At 40.2% G+C, this 18,119-nt stretch overlaps 2 protein-coding genes across 6 annotated transcripts in view; one reads left to right on the forward strand and one right to left on the reverse strand.

Moving 5' to 3' along the window:
* The window catches only part of phactr1 (phosphatase and actin regulator 1), a 29,434-nt gene extending 20,826 nt beyond the window's left edge, over positions 1 to 8,608 (forward strand). For both annotated transcript variants that reach the window (XM_044043682.1, XM_044043681.1), the window contains exons 7-13: positions 233 to 438; positions 1,966 to 2,122; positions 3,387 to 3,442; positions 3,558 to 3,619; positions 4,847 to 4,987; positions 5,473 to 5,549; positions 6,561 to 8,608. In XM_044043682.1, the coding sequence (XP_043899617.1) occupies positions 233 to 438; positions 1,966 to 2,122; positions 3,387 to 3,442; positions 3,558 to 3,619; positions 4,847 to 4,987; positions 5,473 to 5,549; positions 6,561 to 6,576 (715 nt within the window). In that variant the 3' untranslated portion in view covers positions 6,577 to 8,608. The remainder of the gene's footprint in view (positions 1 to 232; positions 439 to 1,965; positions 2,123 to 3,386; positions 3,443 to 3,557; positions 3,620 to 4,846; positions 4,988 to 5,472; positions 5,550 to 6,560) is intronic.
* Positions 442 to 17,518, reverse strand: tbc1d7 (TBC1 domain family, member 7). Of its 4 annotated transcripts, XM_044043686.1 has the most exons (9): positions 17,247 to 17,518; positions 16,985 to 17,104; positions 15,437 to 15,517; positions 14,435 to 14,625; positions 11,247 to 11,384; positions 9,910 to 10,055; positions 9,112 to 9,241; positions 8,909 to 9,018; positions 442 to 1,021 (listed from the first exon to the last, which is right to left on the reverse strand). In XM_044043686.1, exons 2-8 carry the CDS (start codon positions 17,094 to 17,096, stop codon positions 8,932 to 8,934), a joined length of 885 nt encoding a protein of 294 aa, XP_043899621.1. In that variant the 5' UTR covers positions 17,097 to 17,104; positions 17,247 to 17,518; the 3' UTR covers positions 442 to 1,021; positions 8,909 to 8,931. The 4 variants fall into 4 exon arrangements, with proteins under 4 accessions (XP_043899621.1, XP_043899620.1, XP_043899622.1 ...); XM_044043685.1 differs by lacking the exon at positions 442 to 1,021 and having other exon boundaries at positions 8,266 to 9,018; positions 17,264 to 17,518; XM_044043687.1 differs by lacking the exon at positions 442 to 1,021 and having other exon boundaries at positions 8,266 to 9,018; positions 17,049 to 17,104.
* Between the last annotated feature and the right edge of the window lie 601 nt (positions 17,519 to 18,119).

The following is an 18,119-nucleotide window of genomic DNA, read 5'->3' on the forward strand; positions in this document are numbered from 1 at the left end:
GTTATTGATCGTAACGACCGTTTACGACAGTTTAATGGATATTCTAACCTTGATTATTGACCAGTCATCAGTTAATACCATTTTTGCTTGAAAATAGTTGACACGTATGACACACAGAGACAAACAGACACTGTGAACCTGAACCACATCAGATTTCATACGGAGTGAGATGTCTTGCTTTCTAAAAACTATCTTTAAAAACTGTCCCACATGTCCCCACATGTCCCCCCAGTTCCATGATGCACGTTGTTCCCACGGTGATGATCGAGTGCAACAACGACAAAGAGAACCTCCCCAACGAGGCCGACTACGAGGACCTGCCGGGCATGTACAAGGACGAGGACGAGGGGGAAGATGAGGAAGAAGACGAGGACGACGACGATGATGAGGAGGACGACGAAGATGAGGAGGAAGATGAGGATGAAGCTCTTTTTACAAGTAGGTGTAGGTTTCCTTCTCTTGTGGTTGTTTCATGAGCGGTTTGATAAGTGAAACTCCAGGTGAGTTCTGGACATGGAATGGTGGGGGCTCAGTGGTAGAGTGAGTTATCTTTCAACCAGAAGGTCAAGGGTTTGATTCTCGAGGGCCAAAATGTCCACGGGGTAAGACACTAAATCCCCAAGATGGCGGTGGCAGCAGAAAGATGTGAGACACTGAAGAAGAGGCTGTGTGAGCAGAAACCTGGTGGGTAAGGTTAAGGTTAGAGAGGCGGGGCTATTTGTTCTGTACAGGAGGCATTTTGAGATTTTTTTTTCACTCTGGGACCTATTAGGTTCTCCCAAAACGCTGGTTCTGTGCGGCTAAAAGGAAAGGAAATCATCTTTATTCTCATTATACAACCGGAATATGGAGGTCAGATCTCGGAGGGTCGATCAGAGGGGCTGTCGCCTCCACAAGGGACCAACCTGACATGTTTTCAAGGTGGGAGGAAACCTCGCAGACACAGGAAACAGAAAGGTCCCAGACCAGGAGTCGAACCCAGCACCTTCTCGCTGTGAGGCAACAGTGGGGTTTTTTCTGCCTTTCAGAAACAAAAATGACAAAGTGCTCGTCGTTAATATTAAGAACTGTACATAAAATCCAGAACAACCAATAAAAAAAAAAATAAGAAAAGATAAAACAAGGAAATAGTGAAATAAAAATGTTTCTCGTTGTTTAGTGAAAGACTGGCAGGAAGGAGTCTGAGCATGTGTGTGTGAGTAAGAGCCTCCATATGGTTACACACACACACACACACACACACACACACACGCAGTGTCACACATGGTTGGAAACGCTCGGAGCTGCACTCTGTAATCACACATGTGAATTATTTACATGGAGAAGATTATGCATTTAGTGAATGCAGTTCATATTTTGTACTACACTAAATATGAAAGGAGGGAAATGAAAAGGACTGTTGAGTTAAAACTGAGCTGTGTTGTCATCTGACATCTGACAATTAAACAACTAAAAACATCCCTCAATAACTATAACTGTAAGCTGTAAATAAATGTTTCATGTCTGTTTTCATTGATGACCGGCGAGAATAGCCACAACCGCTCACTATAATCAGCACATCACTAGCGACACGTTTGCACAAGCGCACTTTGTCGCCATAGTTACGCAGCGGTTTGTGCTATCGAAAAAATCCAACAGTTTCTGAAAGAGAAGTTTCCCACGTCAAAGCCGACGTGTGCTTTTTACGGTAATTCCACTCACGCTGTTGCAGAAAGACAGAATCAGTGTCTTGAAGAACAACATGCACATAGAGAGACAATTGTTATTGTACATATGTTTTAAACTGTTCAAATTTAACACACAAAATCAGTTTTTTTCAGTTACAACTGCAGTGTTTTTCTATTACACCCTTTTGTTTTTCTTCATTTTAAACAATTCAAACTTCCAGTGATACTTCCAGTGTAGTAGATACTGGAAGATAGAGTTCCACAGTGATATCACTTCTTCACTGTCTGACCCCTGCAGGCACATTAGCCATGAAGGTCCTTCGAAAGGACTCGCTGGCCATCAAGCTGAGTAACCGTCCGTCAAAGAGGGAACTGGAGGAGAAAAACATTCTGCCGCTGCAGTCGGACCAGGAGAGGCTCGAGTTCCGACAACAAACAGCCACTAAACTGACCAGGTACACACACACATACACACACACACGGAGGTTTCACGTGAGGAAAACAAGACGAGCACATGTCGGCCCAGTCACCTGCTCCCTGACCCTGAATGTTGAAATCAGGGAGGAGGCAGAGAGTACGAAACATTATAGCTTAGTTCATAAGTTACAAGTGGAGGAAAAAGTGTAAATGTTGTTGCCAGATTTCCAAAATAAAAGCACCCAAATACACAGAAGTCACAGGAATGTAGAGCGTAAACGCGCAGGTGTTCCAAAACTACTTCACCAGGAAATCTTTGTCAAACAACTTATTAACAGTTTCATCGCACATTGAGTCGTCGAGACTGAAAATGTAATATTCAAAGTCCTAACTGTCTAGATTATTTCCATGAGTTCAGTCAGTGACTTTTAACACCAAAACAAAACGACCCCAACAGGACGTTGTGATGAAGCATGCAAGAACTGTGGCCCGCACGCGCCTGTGTGTTCCCTCTTAGAGTCTGTCCAAGATCAGTTTTGGAACACCAACTTCCAACAAGACATGAGTTCACGGTGGACCAGCACCTGTTAATGCTAGAAAGTCTCTCACTCGGATCCTCATCATGAAGATCATTACCTGGATGTGATCCAGGCTGCGTTGGAGACGGAGAAGCGGAGAAAGCCCTCCTGCTCTCCTGCTCTGTGTCTGTCTGCTGCAGATGAGGGACATGAACCCTCGCTGTCTGATATGTTGTATGAGATTCTCCTGAATTGAATTATTCTTTGAAGCACGAATATTACTCTATATATCTATAATATAATATAATATACTATAATTGCAATGCTTTGAGGTAAGTACACACAGTCCCATCCATAACGACAAAAAACAATGGTACAGAATTGGCAGAATCATTTCTTTCAGTGGAACTGGAAAATATTCACATTTGAAAACATCATTTACCCTGGCAACTCATTTAGTTATAATTTAATCGTTGCAGAGTCCAGTGTGTACAATTTTGTTTTTTAACATTTGAAAGATTTTTACTGTAATTTATATCAGAATCCATTTTGGACCACTGTGTTTTTACAATGGACAAACTAAACAAGTTTTGATGCTAAGTGAAGGCATTCAAGTTAAATTATACATACTTTACATTAAAGCCATCACTGTAGATTTATCACATACTGTAAGTCATACTGCGCTGCCTTTACACACAGTGCAAATTCAAAAGATACAGAATCCTGAGAATTGACGTTACTGTCACTGAAATATGTATTCTCCCTGGTTTGTTTTATTTGTCAGGCGGTTGAGTCAAAGGCCAACAGCAGAGGAGCTGGAGCAGAGGAACATCCTCAAACGTACGTCACATGCACACACTCATTTATTATTATTATTATTATTATTATCATCATCACTGCGACGTGTGTGTGTGTGTGTGTGTGTGATTACCGTCTCTTTTTCTGTTCCCTCCAGCTCGAAACGATCAGGAGGAGCAGGAGGAAAAGCGGGAGATCAAGAGACATTTGTCCAAAAAGGTAAGACAGACATGGACCTCATTTCTGTGGAACTGGTTAAGTGTGGGATTATGGTTAGCTTAGTGTCAGGGTTAACACTTCACAAACGTGTGTTTTATTTTAAGTAACTCAATCAGGTCCGCGACAACCTGACTGAGCCACATGTTGTGGTTTGACCTGCGCGTGACCTTCACACTCATCCCTCCCTCATGTAAACGTCCCACAACAATCGATCAATAACGCCGTCTGTGAGGAGAAATGTGAGAGATTTATACGCTTCTGTACGTCACACATGTTCTACGGGCGTGTCTAACAATACTTGCTGAAAACAGCACACAGATCCAAATGTAGAGGGTGTTTTTAATTTGAGTAGAATTATAAAAAATATTCTGATGTATATATATCTTTATATATACACACATATATATGTACATATATGTATATATATATATACATATATATATATATACACATATATATATATATATATATATATATATATATATATATATATATATATATATATATATATATATATATATATATATATATATATAGATATATATAGATACATATACATATACATATACACACATATATATATATATACATATACACACATGTGTATTATAAGTACGATTCTGGAATTCTACAGCCAAAAAAACAAAATAAACCCAGACGGCCTGATTAGAGGGTCAACGCTCCTCCAAATAACTTCCGTCTCTCTGGATCTTCTCACTGTTATTAGTTGTCGTTACGAGTCACGCTGCGAGTGACGCAGAAGACACTTTAAAATCCTATCTGAGTGAACCAGATGTTCAGATTCAAACGTTCAAAACTACCTCCGTGTGTGGTTTGAATCAGCTTCTCATGTGTTTTTTCTTTTTGCCACAAAAAAATCAAGAAATCTAGATAGAGTAAATCTAACCCCTGTAGTTGGAGTATAAACCAAATGACCTTTGAATCTCAATTAATTACTTTCCCCAGACTGGACAAATAGAATCATTCTAGCACCGACTGTCCTCTCTGCTCAGCACGCATGTTAACTAACGTCTGTCTGTTCCTCGCAGAACTGTCCAAACGCTCGCATGACTTCAGGTGACTCAGTCAGGGCACCAGTGCAGAATCTGACCTTGTTTGGATAAGAAATACAATAATAGATATTATGGTAGCAAACATCCAATTTTGAATTGGGATTAAATCTGACGAACACTGACTGGACACCACTGCCTTCCTGTCTCCCTGTAGCTCAGCCAGAGGCCGACGGTGGAGGAGCTGAGGGAAGCAAAGATCCTCATCCGCTTCAGTGACTACGTGGAGGTGGCAGAGGCTCAGGACTACGACAGGAGAGCAGACAAACCCTGGACCCGGCTAACAGCTGCTGATAAGGTTCACTGCTAACTCACAGTCATACTTCAGGGGTTTTTTTGTAGTGTGGTTGACGACTGTATGTTTTACTTCCTCATATAACAGTCCGAACACTCACTGAACTGACTGAAATTGAAGTTTGCACCAAACTCTATGGTGCAAACTCTATGGTGACAAAGGCGCTTTGTTAGTTTGTGCCACTGAGGTAAATCTGAACAAAAGGATTTCAAACACTGAACAAAATAACATGTATGGATTTACTGAACCGCTGATTGTCTCTATGGGCTTTGGTGTGGGAGAGTGAGTGAGTTACAGAACAACACAAGCTGCGACTCATGCAGATGTAGATACCATTCACTGAGCCCGTTTTTGTGCAATTATAATCTGTTTTTCCTTGTGTCCTCGCAATGCAACCACACTTCAGAAAAATAATCTGAACTCGACTTAATCTGGATTAACAGTGGTTATGTAGCGTATGTTGATATGTCGGCGTGTTTGTTGTCCAGGCTGCGATAAGGAAGGAGTTAAACGAGTTCAAAAGCACAGAGATGGAGGTGCACGAGTCGAGCCGTCATCTGACCAGGTGAGATGACACAGCAGCAGCATTACTGCCCCCATCAGGCTGTAAAGCACATTACACATCAGCACAACTGACAACTCCTGTACAACTGAAACTTGACTTTCCACTGACTATCCAGAGCGCCGTCACGGGAAGAGACGTCCCACACACACATCAAGCCGAACAGCGCCAAGCTGTTCACTTAAAACTACTTAATAATCCTAACAATGCTAAAAATGTGGATTAATCTCCAACAACTGCCAGGGAAATCTCGATATTTAACAGAGGAGTCTGTTGTATTTAGGGACAGCACCGGCGATCGCGAGCGGCATCACAGACCGCTGCCACTGTAGTCTGTGGAGTAGGAGGCTGTACTCCGGAGACGTGTGGACAGAAATCAAGCCGAGCAGTGCTGAACTGTAGATAAGTTAAAACTACTTAACAATCCTAAAAAAACGTGGGTTAATCAACAACTACAGGAGTCTGGTGTAAAGTCGCTAGTCACTCGTGTGTGTCGCATATAAAACGAAGTGACCACAGTTTCACTCAGCCGTGCAGTGATGACTCCGCCCACACTAAGTAGGTACTCTTATTTCTGACAAAAATAGAGATTAATAGATCAGATCATCACCAATCGAAGCTGAAGCAAAAACAACAACAAAAAACGCAAACCACCACATATGGCGTGTTTCCACCGGATCGGCTCGCCACGGTGAGGCTAAGTTATGTTTCAACTAGCATACTACCTCTGGTGAGGTTCCAGGCGAGCTGAGGCGATACTATGCATGACGTCGTCAGACTGCCGGCCACTGATTGGTCAGAGTGTCGTCACAGGAAGAGACGTCCGACACAAGAATCAAGCTGAACAATGCCGAACTGTAGCTCAGTTAAAAAGACTTAACAATCCTAAAAACGTGGGTTAATCTGCAACAATATAGCTGGAAAAGGGCCACTTGTCACTTGACTTGGGGGTAAATGCAGATTCAACACAGTGAAAAAAGTCATTTAAATCTGTCACGTTTTCTCTCTCTGCAGGTTTCATCGACCGTAAAAATACGACAACAAAGTGCGACCTCTCTGGGCTCGTCTTCTATCGGCCTGCTACTCGCTGCCCTCGCTCCGCTCACTGTTACCATTTACAGGACGCCGTCGACTTCCAAACTGACAAAGTGAAGCCGAGCTGGAGCCATCGCAGGAAACAAAAAAACAAACAAAAACTTCAGATGAATTAAGTTCACAGCTGGCGTCTCCTTTCAGTGGAGATTTTACAGACTTCTCGGAATTTTAAAAGCTTTTTAATCGTCTTTTTTTTCTTTTAAGAAGAAGAAGGCGACGCGTTTACTTTGCAGCACTTTTGATTTTGATGTCAGTCGGTGCCAACGTGGAGGACAGAAACACACAGATTTTCTTCTTAACTTTCACCATGTTCTCAGATGCACTTTATTTTCCCCTCACAGAGGTTGAACTACTCCACATTTATCTCATTTATTATGGAGGCTCTTAACAGTAAGTGGGTCCAAGGGTCATTTTAGGAAGATGGAAAAAAAAAAAACATTAATTTGCCTTCAAATCCTGTTTCCACATGGAAGATTTGCTTTTGTTTACTTCAGAGTGGGACAGTGGTGCGACAGCACCCCCTAATGGCCAAAATCAGTATTACAAAAACAAACACTGCAAAACCTCTGAAAAGGAGATTTCTTAAAAGAAATCATCCAATTAGGGCTGCAACTAACAATTATTTTCATAATCGATTAATTTGTCCTTTACTTTCTCGATTAATCGAGAACTTGTTTAATCAGAAAGTGTTTTCAAACATGGAAACAATGACATTCTCAAATGTTTTTGTCCACAAACCAAAATTGATTCAGTTTTGATTTCTTTGTATTATGGAGCAAAGAAACCAAAGAAAATATTCACATTTAAAGGGCAGTTTCACCCATTTTTTTTCATTTGGTCAAATGAAGGATAAACTTAAAATCATTATAATGCTGCTGTGTTTGTTTATATTATATAAATAATTATATTTACTTTTTTTTCATAAAACTTGACAGAATCTTGACAGTAAAGAGCAGTGTGCTTTTATTTTCTTTAAAGGAACTGACTTTGACCTTGACTTTGTCAATTTTATTCAGGATATTCAATCCCAACTTCCTGTATTGTGGGAATGAGACGCGTGTCTCAGATCCCGTCTCATGATCAAATAACACATTTATCTCTGAGAATTAGTTAAAAAATATATAAAATATAAATATATTTTTTGGGTGAAGTGGCCTCTTAAGAAGCTGAAAAATCAGAGAAACTTTAACTGATTAATCAATTATCAAAACCGTAGTAAACCGTTGCAGCCCTACATCCTGGAAATAATTTTTCGACTTGTCTTCGAGGCCTTCCGTACGTTCACAACACGTTTAAGCCAAAATGTCCCCAAATCTTAATAAACTGCATCTTCAAAGCCGGTAAAGATAAATTCTGATCTACTACCGCAATCACATTTAACCAACTGAGCAATAATTTCAACCCTGTTCCTCATCTGTCGATGCTGGGGCTGCATTCACGGGAAGTGGAGGGGGACCTTGAATGCGTCCCATAGCGTTGTCCACACTGTCCAGTGAACCACCGCGTCGCTGTGTCTACAGTATCATTTACAGGGATTTTAAAAAAAGTTGCCAAATTCACTCGTTTCATCGCACACAGAATATTAACTGTAGACGCACGAGTCAAATGTTGCCGAACTCTGATGAACAGTGAGAAAAATCTGTTTATTTTTTTCAGTTTACATCGAGGAAGAGGGTATGAAGGGTTTTCTCCCTGATTTTCATTGTTTACAATCCATCGTCCATGATTATTGAGTGTCTGCTACGTGTGTGTGTGTGTGAGGGGGAGAGAGATGTCACTGTCTCTTGTTGAGAAACATTTTCTCAGAGTTATACAAACGTGTACATAGTAAAAGAAACTAAGTGAGAATTTTCAGATGTTTTTTTTTGTAAAGCAGAAAAACCTGCATGTGGGAATTAATTTATTGTGAGTCTTCTATGATGTATGCAGTTTCTTAAAGAAAGGAACTTATTAAAAAGATAAGTTTATGCTTCCTTGTCGATGACTTTCCTCCAGCATCAATCCCTGGAAACAGGAGCAGTAGTTTTCAGTGTTGATGTGTCCCCGGAGCTCAATCCCCTGCCCTGTGTGCAGTTTGTCATATTCTCTGGGGAAAACTGAACCAGTCAAAAATGAAAAGTGGCTCCCACTGCTTATCAAAAGCAGCCCGCTTTTCACTTCAGTCGAGTAGAGAGAGAAGAGAAGAGTGAGTGAGTGAACGTCACAGTCAGTCAGTGTCTCTGTGGAGTTGAGAGGAGGTCCTGGTGGATTCTGGGAAAGCGTCTCACCTCTCTGGCACGTCACCGCGTGGCTACACAGCATGCACCAGCGTGCCGCAGTATTTATGCCACAGATCAATGGCTTTAGTCACAATGGCGTCAGTGTTTTCCCGCGGTATCTGGACAGAGGACAAACAAAATCAGTGAGAGGCTTCTTTAAAAACGTTGTGTCGGTGACTCATGCTGTGAGTGTTGTGCTTTCAGTGACTCACATTACACAGAAACTTGACCATGCCTTCAGGCCGGTTGATGCCCAGCAACATGATTTTGCAGCTCAGCAAAATCTCCAGGGCAACAAATACCAGAATCTTACAGGAGCCGCTGATCACCTTGTCCCAAACCCTATAAAAAGAATCCAAATTCATAGTAATATATATTAAATGTGTGGCATTTCTACAGATATCACTTGTGTTTCTTATCCAAACGCTGCACAAACACTGATGCCCTCAGTAAATCACCTTTGATGTTATTGTTCAAGGTCAGTTTTTTTTCCTCATCCACACAGACAAACTAAAACAATGGATGTTGTTTACGGTAAATTCAATTTAATCCAACATCCAGGCTCCAACTACATCTACTGGACTCAGAAATATGTCAAATAAGAGTTTGAGGGCTTCTGATTGAAGGTTCAGTGTGTGGGATTTAGTGGCAACTCGTGATGAAGTTACAGATTAAGACAAACTGTGTAGCACCTTCCCCTCAAAACATGTAGAATCTACAGCGGCGTCAGAGCCAGAGTTTGGAGTGTAGGTCCTTGGCTAACTTCAAAAGTACGGGGTTCTTAGTTTAAAGTGACTAGAAACAAATAATGAATATTAATTGATATTTTAACAGTTTGGAGTCCTCTCTAAATCCTACAAACAGGGACTATAAGTGTTGTGGGAGCCAAAAAAACAAGCTGTTTTGAGTCCAAAGGTGTGATGTGGAGGTAAAGCATTGATAGTAGCCTAAAACAAAAATCTCTGGGTTAAATCATTTAAAGACACTGTATGGATCGGCGGTAATCTGACCTCTGCAGGCTGGATTCTGGGAGGCAGCCAGCAAAGCAGCATTTGAACCAGAGGTTGTACGGCAGCTGAGTTAAGGCTCCGGTGTTCTTCAGATGGCTCAGCAGACGAGGCTCCTCCTGACTCAGATAATGCTCCAGGCTCTTTGGCTGCAACACAACACAACACAACAACATCCTTATTCATGATGAAGCACTGACTAAAGTTTTAGTTTCAGTATAAACTATTTAATTAGGAGATAAATATTGTTTACTGTATTTATGTATTCATCTATTTCATTATATCTAGTTATTTTATCCCTCTTGTATTCAGGTTATTCATTCATATTTTAATCACTGATGTTTCCCTTGTGGTTGATTGTGAGATAGAGATATTATAATATAATATTATATTATAATATTTGTTTCGATCCAAACCAATATGTGCTGGTCGGGAAGGTTGATGGGATGTTTCTTATCCTGCGAAGTAATTATGGTGCGTTTCCACCGACTCGCCTTGCCTCGCCACGGTTAAGTTTCCACTAGCACAGTAACCTGGTACCAGGTACTTTTTTTACTACCTGCTGACGAGGTTCCAAGCGAGCCGAGACGATACTATGCGTGACGTTGTCAGACTGCCGGCCACTAATTGGTCAGAGTCTGGTCACAGGAAAAGACGTCCGACACAAGAATCAAACTGAACAATGCCGAACTGTAGATCAGTTAAAAGGACTTAACAATCCTAAAAATGTGGGTTTATCTCCAACAATTACCTGCGAAATGTCTAAAATCTCAATATTTAACAGGAGTCTGGTGTATTTAGTGACAGCAAAAAACCTGCCGCTGTATTTCAGGTCAGTGACTGTGTCAGACGGAGTCTGTGCTCCGGTCATGGAGGAAGAACTGAACAATAGTTTTAATGAACTGATTCTAATGATTTAGTTCCACTGAAAACAACTGCTTTACAAGTCACTAGTGATGACTCTGCCCACGTTGAGTAGGTACTATTTTGTAGTGGTAAACCAAACCTAAACCGTGCCGTGGGGAGCTGAGGCGACCTGGGACCATAGCTCTGACCAGAGTTGAATTGCTTTGTGTAAAAGATGCTATATAAAAACTGTTTGCGTCACAAATATTAAAAACCACTTAATTTTACAAACATCAACACTGATAATTTGACTTTTCAGGCCACATTTCCAAATCAGGGCCTGAAGCTCAAACATCATCGTCTGTGTGAGAAGCAACAACACGATGTTTTTGCTTTCATGAGTTCTCAGCATAACATTCTCAACATTCTGCAAACAAACAAACTTCAGTAACGGAATCTTATTTTACTGATATCAAATATACTTTGCACTTTACCAGATGAGGAATGGAGTCTCCAAACTTCAGGTGGAACTGACTGATGAAACACTTGATCAGCCAATAGCAGTCGACTGGATTGTCTACGATCTCCTCCATCGCTCTGCTGATGGAGAGGAAGTCCTCATTTTCTTCATCCTGGGAAAAAATTAATAAAACATTATACACTACACTTTGTCCACTTGGCCCTGCGATGGACTGGCGAACTGTCCAGGGTGTACCCCGCCTATCGCCCGATGTAGCTGAGATTGGCACAGCACCCCCCGCGACCCTCTGGTGGAGGATAAAGCGGTTAGATGATGACTGACTGACTTTGTCCACTTCAGCATCAGAGAATGACGGCCTCTGTTAGGGCCAGTGAGAGTGAGTGTACAAATGCTACAAAACAAAACAGCAGTACTGACTCAACTTTATCAATAAAGTCGTGTATATATATTCATATACATTCATATAACACTATTTTACTACACAAGAGTGAGTGTGTGCTCATATCAAGCAAGAGAGGGAGCCACATCTTGGTTGACATTTAAATTCAAGGACTTTCCAGACCCAATTCTTAATTCAAGGACTGAATGTGCTGACACAGTTTAACATGGGAGGACAACTTGTAAGAGCGTCTTCGTCCATGATGGCGTCCACTTTTATTGCATCTGGACAAGTGATTGTCCTTGAGACCTTGGGTCAAATCAGTCTTCGTAAATTATCCATGGTGAGACAGAGATCTTGGAATTTTCACGTTGTCATTTGCTCTCTCTCTGCTTAACTTTACTCACTCATTGTTCTGCACGGAATCTCACATCAACAGCAGAGAGAGAGAGAGACAATGGAAGGTGTCCACAACGCCGCTAGTAATTATGACTCCACAAAGGCCTCGTCTCCGTACATCAAGCAATGCAGGGCATGAAACACTAGCTCAACTTCACTTCTTTCTTGCGTCAAATGCAAACACCTTCAATGACCTGTGTGTATTTATTTACACAAACTTTCAAGGATTTCCAAGCGTAGCAATCACAGAAACATTTCCAAAATACTGCAATTATTGACCCACAGTTAGTCACTGATGTTTCAGTGAGTGACGTTTTTGAGAACACATGATTAATAGCAGTAATATTGGCTAAGTGGTAAACAATCGTTGTCCAACCTCAAAGATCTGAGGGATGAGACTGCTGGGCAGTACGAGTCGCGGTTTTACATGTTTTAATGTAGCTTTTTATGACAATTTGATTGAACCAAAACCATAAACCACCAGCCAAACAAAACACAACTGTGGTCACACTCCCACTGTTATTAAATGAAATAATGTGGATGACTTAAGAGAAAGATTCTGACTGATGAATTTAAAGAACGAGAATCAGAAAGAGATTCAGGTTCAGGTTCTAAAGGTTCAGTGAGGGATCATTGGCAAGAATGTAATATACTTATTTAAGAAGTCTGTTAGCATTAGAGTTGTCACGATACCAAAATGAGTAACCACGATACTATACCAGACAAAGTATCACGGTTCCGGTCATTATCGCGATACTGCAGCCTTTTTTTAATTATTATTTTTATGAACTGCAATGTATTTGTACAAGTTATAAATACTTATTAATTACTTAGAATGTTGTTTGGTGCATGTAGGATAACTGTCTTTTAAAAAAAAATCTATATGACAATAATGCTTCTTCTCCAACATAATAAACCATAGAGGACAAAATACAATAATCAGGAACTGATTCCCTGTGAAAACTATATTTTCATGCATTTTCTATGTGCTTTATACTTTGACATCCTTTAACGCTTCATTCCTCAGCCTGTACACGGAGCATATAGCCTAATATTAGTCAATACTAAGCTGGTATTCGACATAAATCTGGGTGACAACACTGCAGGTGTTTTATGAGGTTGGATGTGTTCGCTCCTTTGGCTCCTATAGCTTGGTGGCAGCGCCTGCACAGTGGACGGCCATCATCTATTGCTTTACCGTCTGTGCCTTGTTTAAAGCCAAAATAGTTCCAAATGTGACTTTAGGAGTTTTTTTTTGAGCAAAGTTAATGGTGCCACTGATGCCGCCGCGGCAGACTCACCACTCGGGCCCGGTGCTTCTGCCATGGCGAGTGTGTTGTCTCGTGTTTGTGACTGTAAGCCGTATGTGCGTCTGGGCGAGACAGAACTTTAGCTTGTTGTTTGTTTTGAAACTAATTTCTATCGAAGCGGAGCGGTCTTCATGAAGTTCGTTCTTGCTGGCAGAAACACACCAACAGCCAATCATTCAGCAGCTGTGTAGTTTGGTTACAGTAGTGGGTTTGTTTACAAGGGAGTAGCATGCAGCGAGAAGCCGGGAGGCCAGGAGGAGAGTAGAGGTGGCCACTATGTAGCGGAAACTTGCCCCGGAAGTATAGTAATCCATGGCAGTACAGTCGTGTAGAATTTATAGTATAGTATTAACCGTTACGATTTGGCACCGCGGGGTATCGTGGGTACCGTGGGTATCAACTCTAGTTAGCATGAGTGAGTAATCACATTTAATAAAAATCCCTTGTGGTTTTTCATACCTTTATGTAGGGCAGTTGCCTAGTTTGATTAATAGATGATGCTGGTACATTATTTTTGCCCTCAGGGGGGTTTAGCAATTGTAGCCATTTGTCCTTCATACTCCACCGTATATGAAGCTACATGGCTGCGTGATGGCCATTTTGTTTTAATGTTTTTCCTGTACACGAAAGGTAAGCAAGAGTATTATGGTTGTAAAGTTATTCTGATGAATGGTCTGAAGAGCTTGGAAATATGTAACTTTATTTTGATTCTATTTTTTATATCGGCTGCGAGTGTGGCTAGTTTGAAGTTGTACAGTTATTTCCGGTTTCAGTCGGAGTTGTTATACATAAAATTCTGATGTTTGAATGTTTTTCCTGTATTCGAAAGGAGTGAAACGGAGATTGAGAAAATAAAGGGCGCAGCAAAGCCACAGGGTTACATTTACAATAAGCTATTTACATGTACATAAGGGTAAGGGTTAGGGTTCTCTATAATATGATAGTGTATTTTTTTTGATGGCGTAATTCCAGAGCAGCACCACTCATTTTCGTTTTACAGGGACATACAATAACATCTGGAACGTCTGGACTGGTCACTCCCACAGTCCCATTAAACTCAACCTAACCTGGACCAAAGTCACCACACAGATCATGTCGTGTTCTTCTTCTTACCGGCGGCGTGATCTCGGAGCACCTTGGGAGCACCTGGCTCTCCAGCTGGAACATGTGCAGGTAGATGTGGGTGGAGGGTGTGGAGGAGTTGACGTATCTCATGACCTCAAGCGCCTCCAGGATGTCCTGGTACTGCTCCTTCCTGTAGCCTCCAACCAGAGCGTGAGAGTCACTGTGGGGCGGCAGGATGCCTGCACGACCAAGTCAAGAAGAGTGTTCACTAAATATTATTATTTTTACTTTTTTTTTTAAAAGGACTCTACTTCTTCTATGGGTTTTAATGGCAGCTTGCATCCATGGTGTTGCTTTACTGTCATCTTCTGGTATTAGAAAACTCATCCTCATCTACTCAGTCTCAGTCCGTCCTACAATACAAAGCCAGTGGGGGGCGCAGAGTCATGATCAGGTGTTGCTTCAGTTGGTCAGGTTTAGGTTCAGCAACTTTGTGTCCAAATGATTTGGGTCACTTGAATTGAACCTGAATAAACTAAATGACCAGGTTTTTCCAGGCATATTCCAACACGACAATATATCGACTCCTCATGCTCTAATTGTGAAGGGAACTGTTGAGGGAACAAGACTTAATGTTGTGGATTTAACAGCCACAGAGTAGTGAACTTAACTCCACTGAAAAGACCTAACACAGTTCAGACCATCACCTCATCATAACAACATCATCTTGGGGAAAAGTTGCTGCATTTTTGCAAATTGCAACATAGAGCGTTTCTCAACTTTTGATTTAAAAGAAGACCAAAATAAAGAAAAACAAAACATATTTAACAGTAAAATTATCATTTACAAAGTTGATCCGGTCTCATTTCAGACCTGATCCGAGGACAACAACTCAAGAGTTACAGTCAAACAGGACAGACTGCAAAAGCCAGACGACACGAGTGTTTGTTAAATCTAGTCCAGTCAAATAATAATTTTCATTCATTTAAGTATTAAAATTGTTCAGTGTGGTTGGAGGTATGTATTCTGTGGTGTTTAAATGTTTCTCACCCAGCAGCACCTTCCACACATGGACTCGATACATGGAGGGGAGAGGGAACCTCTGACTGAAGGTGCTCAGCTTCTCTAAATCTGTAAAAGACAGGAAGAGACTTCTGTTTGTTTATCAGAATCAAATCAACCACAACTTCTTGCAAAAAAAACAACTTATAATGTAAAAATCTAAAGTGTATGGGACATGATAGAACCCCCTCTATTGTTATGTCACTTTAAAAAAATAATCATAGCAGAAGCTCAAATCCCTCCTGCCATCCTACTCTACAAAGTACAAATCTGTTTTTACCCATGAGATTTCAGGATGTGATGAAATAACAGGTATTTTGTTCGTTTTTTCGCTCAGCTTGTGCTGAGGAGGTGGGAACTAGCTGGTTCATAGTTCACACACTATAGCGTTTTGACTTAATTTCCGTTACTGTCGGTCACTTTTGGACATATGGAAGACTGAAGTTGTCAATATTGATAATAAAATATAAGACATTATTTAATTATCATCAAGCTATGTTAAATATCTATGTGAAATAATTCAGAAAATTATTCAAACCCAATTAAGCATTCATTTTCACAGACACAATTTTCATTTTATTAGTCATGTTTGTTCCAGTGCATTTTTATTTCTGTTACAATTGTAACAGTATTGTATTTTTTAATGAATTACTGTATATTATTGTCATACAGTAAAGAGATTTGTTTTATTTTTTTCAAGGAGCATTTTTATTTCAGTGACTGCTGACATTTGGCATGTGGCTTAAACTTATAATGGACTGTTTGTTTATTTTTTAAAGGGTTTGCCTTTTTTCCAGAGGCAGCTATAATGCTTTGGGGGAAACCCCAATTACATCACAGAAAAAATATCGAGATATATATCGAGTATCGCCATTCAGCTAAAAAATTAGTTTAGTCCATATTAGTCCAAGCCCTACTTATGTGATATGATGCAGTTTTACTAATTTGCTACATTTATTTGAAATTTTCCATTCGCACTAACTGGAAAGATTCAAGAGAAGCATATAGTTCGAGCCCTATTATAATGGCTATGAGTGTAAGAATTTATAACTGCACTGTGCAAGGCACAGATGTTTTGTTGTGAATAAGCACAAATACTTTTTCTCGTGTTCTGCTCATACATGATGACACATCATAAATGACATTGCAATGAATAGAGTATTTCAGAATCACTGTCACCTAGAGCTGAAACAATTACTCAATTAAAAGCTTTTATCATGATTAAAACAAGATTGTTTTAGCTTATTAAATATGAATGGTTTCTTCATTTCTTTGCTCCAGATAACAAAGAAATCAGAGTTTCCAGGTTTGAAAATACTGAACAACTATTAACGTTTTCTGACATTTTATGGACCAAAAGATTACTCGATTATTCGAGAAAATAATCTAGAGATGAATCGATAACGAATATAATCGTTAGTTGCAGCTCTACTGTCATCATATCACGGTAGTCATGGACAAACCTGTACTGCAGTGTAGTACTGTGTCCTCCTTTTCGGTGCCATGCAAATGACCACCCTAACCCTATATACCCACCCAGAGGATTATCCTTGAGCAGTATCTCCAGTGATTTCTTCTCCTCCACTCCTCTGAAACCCACCTTCTCATAATAAGCAGAGCGGAAGTTTCTCTGGGGGTCGTCAGCCATGGTGTGATCTAAACACAATCCTTCAATGTCAGACTTTATTTTGACTTTATTTAGATGACGTTTTTGTCGATATTTTCATTAGTAAACATAATTTTAACGTATAATACAAACAAATGAAATAGTCTCACATGTTGATATTGTCGGTCTTACCTAGTTGTTTCCCTCACCTGTGCTGTCAGGTCCAAGCTAACTGCTACATAACTGCAGCTAACGAGCTAATGTTCGTTTAGACAGAGCAAGCAACGACAAAAAAGGCACATTTTCCTTTTCTACCGACTCTAACTTATCTCTGTAAATGCGAGGCTGTGACACAACACTTAAATAAACGCCACTGCCACAGCGCTAGTGACACATTTCCACCCCCCAAAAACAAATTTGTTTGACGTCTGTGACGTGCTAGCTCCGTGGTTGTACCAAGCACTTCCGGGTGAGACCTTCAAAATAAAACCTTCCGCTTATCAGTGATGTTTATCAGTATGTGAGCCAATTTAAGCCAATAAACATGAGATAAAACGTTCAGAATTCGAGATAAAGAGTTATAGTTATGCGATAAAAAAGTTCAGTATTGTGATATAAAGTTATATTTAACGGATCGGTATTGAAAAAATATGGGATAAGTCAATACTAGAGGATAAATTAAACAAAATTATGAAATAAAAAGTCATAATTGTGAGACTAAATAGGTTGAAAGATAGGTTGAGATTAAAATTTGAATTTTATCAAGGTTCAGTATTGAAAAGTCGTACTAATCCTGGCGTGCCACTTTTGTAACAAGGTTGTTACTGTGTGTGTCCATCACCCATGACTGTGATTTTTACATTATTATAAGAATATATTGTTCTTTTTGTTTTGAGCAACTGAAAGAGATTAAACATACTGCGTACTGTAAACTGGGATTGAGATTTTACTGTACACTTCATGTTATACATTTGTTGCAGCACACTTTCTTCCCTCACTTGGCATAGAAATGTTAGAAATGTATCATTGTTATTACTATTATTATTTCATTTACTAAACTCAGGA

The sequence above is a fragment of the Solea senegalensis genome, linkage group LG14, assembly GCF_019176455.1.
Source record: "Solea senegalensis isolate Sse05_10M linkage group LG14, IFAPA_SoseM_1, whole genome shotgun sequence".
Lineage (NCBI taxonomy): Eukaryota > Metazoa > Chordata > Actinopteri > Pleuronectiformes > Soleidae > Solea > Solea senegalensis.